The following is a 2,816-nucleotide window of genomic DNA, read 5'->3' as shown; positions in this document are numbered from 1 at the left end:
CAGGCAGCAGCTGGCTGAGTTCGGCAGCGGTGCAGCCCGCAAGGTGGGACCAGCCTCTGCCACCCCTGCCCTGCCCCGGCAGCTGAGCCGGCCCACGGGGCTCAGAGGGAGGGCGAGTCCCCAGGGGACCAGGTTGCTGTCCTCCTCCCCTTGCTGGCAGGCTGGGGCCTGCCCATGGAGACAGGCACCTTAGTTTGCTTCTCCCTCCTTCCCAGGTCCGCAGGCACCTGAAGCAGAAGTACGGGCCATCCCCATTCAATGACGAGGAAGAAATAAAAGCCTTGCTGCCGGCGGGGAGAGGACAGTCCCGGACGGAGGGAGCACAGCAAGGACTGGTCCCAAGAGCCAGAGACATCAGGACCACGACTCCGTTCCTGCTGCGGGTGAAGAGGACGTTCTCCTGCATCCCGGCTTGTCTGAAGTGACCTCAGTCAGGGAGACTGGCGAGAATCACCCAACAGCCCTGGGAGAGACGAAGGAGCTGCCGCACAGCAGGCCGGGGGAGCCCAGCTCCTTCTTCTCTTCTGGGGTGGGACGTGCCACCCCCTGCCCTGGCTCTCAGCTGTCGGGGAGGGATTCACGGGCATTGCCGGGCTCTGCAGCGCTCGGTGGGCTCAGCCTTTTCGCATCCAGCATACTGGGACACCGGTGAAAGGTGCCGCCGGGTCACTGCGGGCTCCTGCTCCAGGCACAGTGACAGAGGGGTCCCTTGTGCCACAGGACCAGCACCCAGGTGATGCCAGCAGCAGCTTTTAGCACTTGGGTACCTGCTGCAGAGGCCTCAGGGCACGCAGGGGTGGGAGAGCCGGCGCTCCCCTTCTCTTTCCCACCAGCAGCAGAGCTCCCAGAGCTGAGGTGGCTGTGGAGCGGGGACACGCCGGTGCGTTAATGCCACCGCACAAGTCCCGAGGCCAGGGGCCAAGCACAAGCCCTGAGCGACACTGTAGCTTTAGGAGCCCACTGCACCCCGTTCCCACCCATCCCAGGGCACAATCCTTAAAAAGGTGGGAACTACGTGTTTAACCTGGCCACTAAAGCAGAGCCTTAAGCCATTTTGCTTCAAGACTTTCTGTGCCCCCCGGTAATAAACACCTCTTTTCCGCGGTCTGCCTGGGTGCAGCCTGACTCCCCCCAGATGGCCAGACCCAAGGGGGGATGCTGAGGGTGGCAGTCCCAGCATGGGGCAGCTCTGGAGGCTGCTGCCCCGGGAGGAGTGGGGAAGGAGCAGGCTGGGGACGCTGGCACCTCTGGCCAGAGGGCAACCCACTGCCTTGCAGGGGCGTTATGAGAGAGGCCAGAAACCCAGGAGCCATATCTGAGCACTCTGTGGGGACAAAGACTGTTTCACCACAGCCTCCCCACTCACTGGGTCTGCAAGCACCGGGCCCAGGAGCCTGCTGGCACTGGCTCTGGCTGCTGGGAGCACTGGGAGCACTGGGAGCCTGGCACCAGCTGAGCATCTCCAGCCCCAGCCCCAGCCCAGACCTCTCCTATTGACACCTTTCCCTGGGGCAGAGTCCCAGCTGAGGAAGATGCTGGGGACACCCAGTTGGGCCATAAGCATTTCCACTGCAGAAGCCAGAGCACGTTTCTGGGGTCCCCCTCGTCCCTGCTGCTCCTCTCCCCGGGGGAGGGTGTCCCCCAGGAGCCGGGCAGGGACAGGTGCCTGCAGGGGGGTTTCCAGTTCTGCGAGTGATGGGCTCCCAGAGCGAAGGAAATTCCCAGAGCACAGGGACTGCCCTGACTCTCCCGCCAGCCCCACACTGGGACACGCTGTGCCAAGACCTTTACACCCCCGTTCACGCTGCAAACCCACGGCGAGGCTGGGCACAGGGCAGCGGCACCTCCGCCCGGCTCCGCGGCACAGCAAAAGCTGTTTCTTTTGGCAGATCCGGTTTGCACAACTGGGAAAACCCAGGCAAGGGCAAGGTTAGCTGCGAGTTAATGTTTGACTCCACCTGAAGCTCATTTCAGCATGAAAAGTTGAAGGATTAAGCAGCTTCGCCTTCACCTTTGTCATGGCGGGAAAACCGGCTCCTGAGCATCTTTGCTGATGCCAGAGTAATTAGATCCCGTGGGTCCTGCACGTCATGGGAGATGAAACCCCTGGCTGATAAAGGCTTGTCCCATTGGGCTGGGGCCAGCTAACGAGCTGGAAGCTACGATTATCTCTTGGCCTTGGGTGTAACCTGTGGAAGCCGTGGAGAGGGGCTGTGCAGTGACCCCTCGCCATCGCCCCACTTCACAAGGCAGAAAGGGGACATGCGGACGCTACGTCGGTCAGTCCCAGGCCCTTATCTCAGAATATGGCCCCGATGAGGGGCACGAGAGGGTCCGGGACATTGGCCCAGCAGAGGTGCAGCTGTCTGGAAATCCCCTCCTGGCTGGCACGGGGCAGAGCACGGCAGCTCCGGTGGGTTGCCAGCCCAGTCATGGCAGCACCCAGCTGGATGGCCACGGGCTGCCAGGGCGAGGGCGAGCATGGCCCAGCGCTGGCTGTGCCAGAGGGTCCGACCTGCTGCCCCCTCCCCAAACCGGGACTCTCCAGCGCTCAGAGCCACAGCGCTGTCATTGCCACCTCCTCCTCCTCCTCCCAGGCAGGCAGAGCCATGCTAAAGGCAGCCCCTGGGTTAACCACAGCCCCACACGCTGAGCAGGTGCAGGCAGGGCGGGCAAAAGGGCCACGGACGGGCTCAGTCAGGAGGGCAAACCCCTGCCAGCATGGCTGGCTCGCACGCCATGTGCCCGCTGTGCCATGTGGCCATGCCCTTGTCCCCACGTCCTTCGGGAAAGCCCGTGCGCCGGGCTGCTGCTGA

General features: G+C 63.4%; 1 protein-coding gene across 1 annotated transcript in view; it reads left to right on the top strand.

Annotated features, from left to right (window-relative positions):
- Nucleotides 1-425, top strand: part of DUSP15 (dual specificity phosphatase 15) — a 676-nt gene extending 251 nt beyond the window's left edge. The window contains exon 2 of the mRNA XM_010132149.1: nt 216-425. Coding sequence (XP_010130451.1) covers nt 216-425 — 210 coding nt within the window. The remainder of the gene's footprint in view (nt 1-215) is intronic.
- The last annotated feature ends 2,391 nt before the right edge of the window (nt 426-2,816 follow it).

Source organism: Buceros rhinoceros, unplaced genomic scaffold, assembly GCF_000710305.1.
Source record: "Buceros rhinoceros silvestris isolate BGI_N320 unplaced genomic scaffold, ASM71030v1 scaffold27192, whole genome shotgun sequence".
Lineage (NCBI taxonomy): Eukaryota > Metazoa > Chordata > Aves > Bucerotiformes > Bucerotidae > Buceros > Buceros rhinoceros.
The sequence above is the reverse complement of the archived record's forward strand: the minus strand, read 5'-3'. Positions and strand labels throughout refer to the sequence as shown.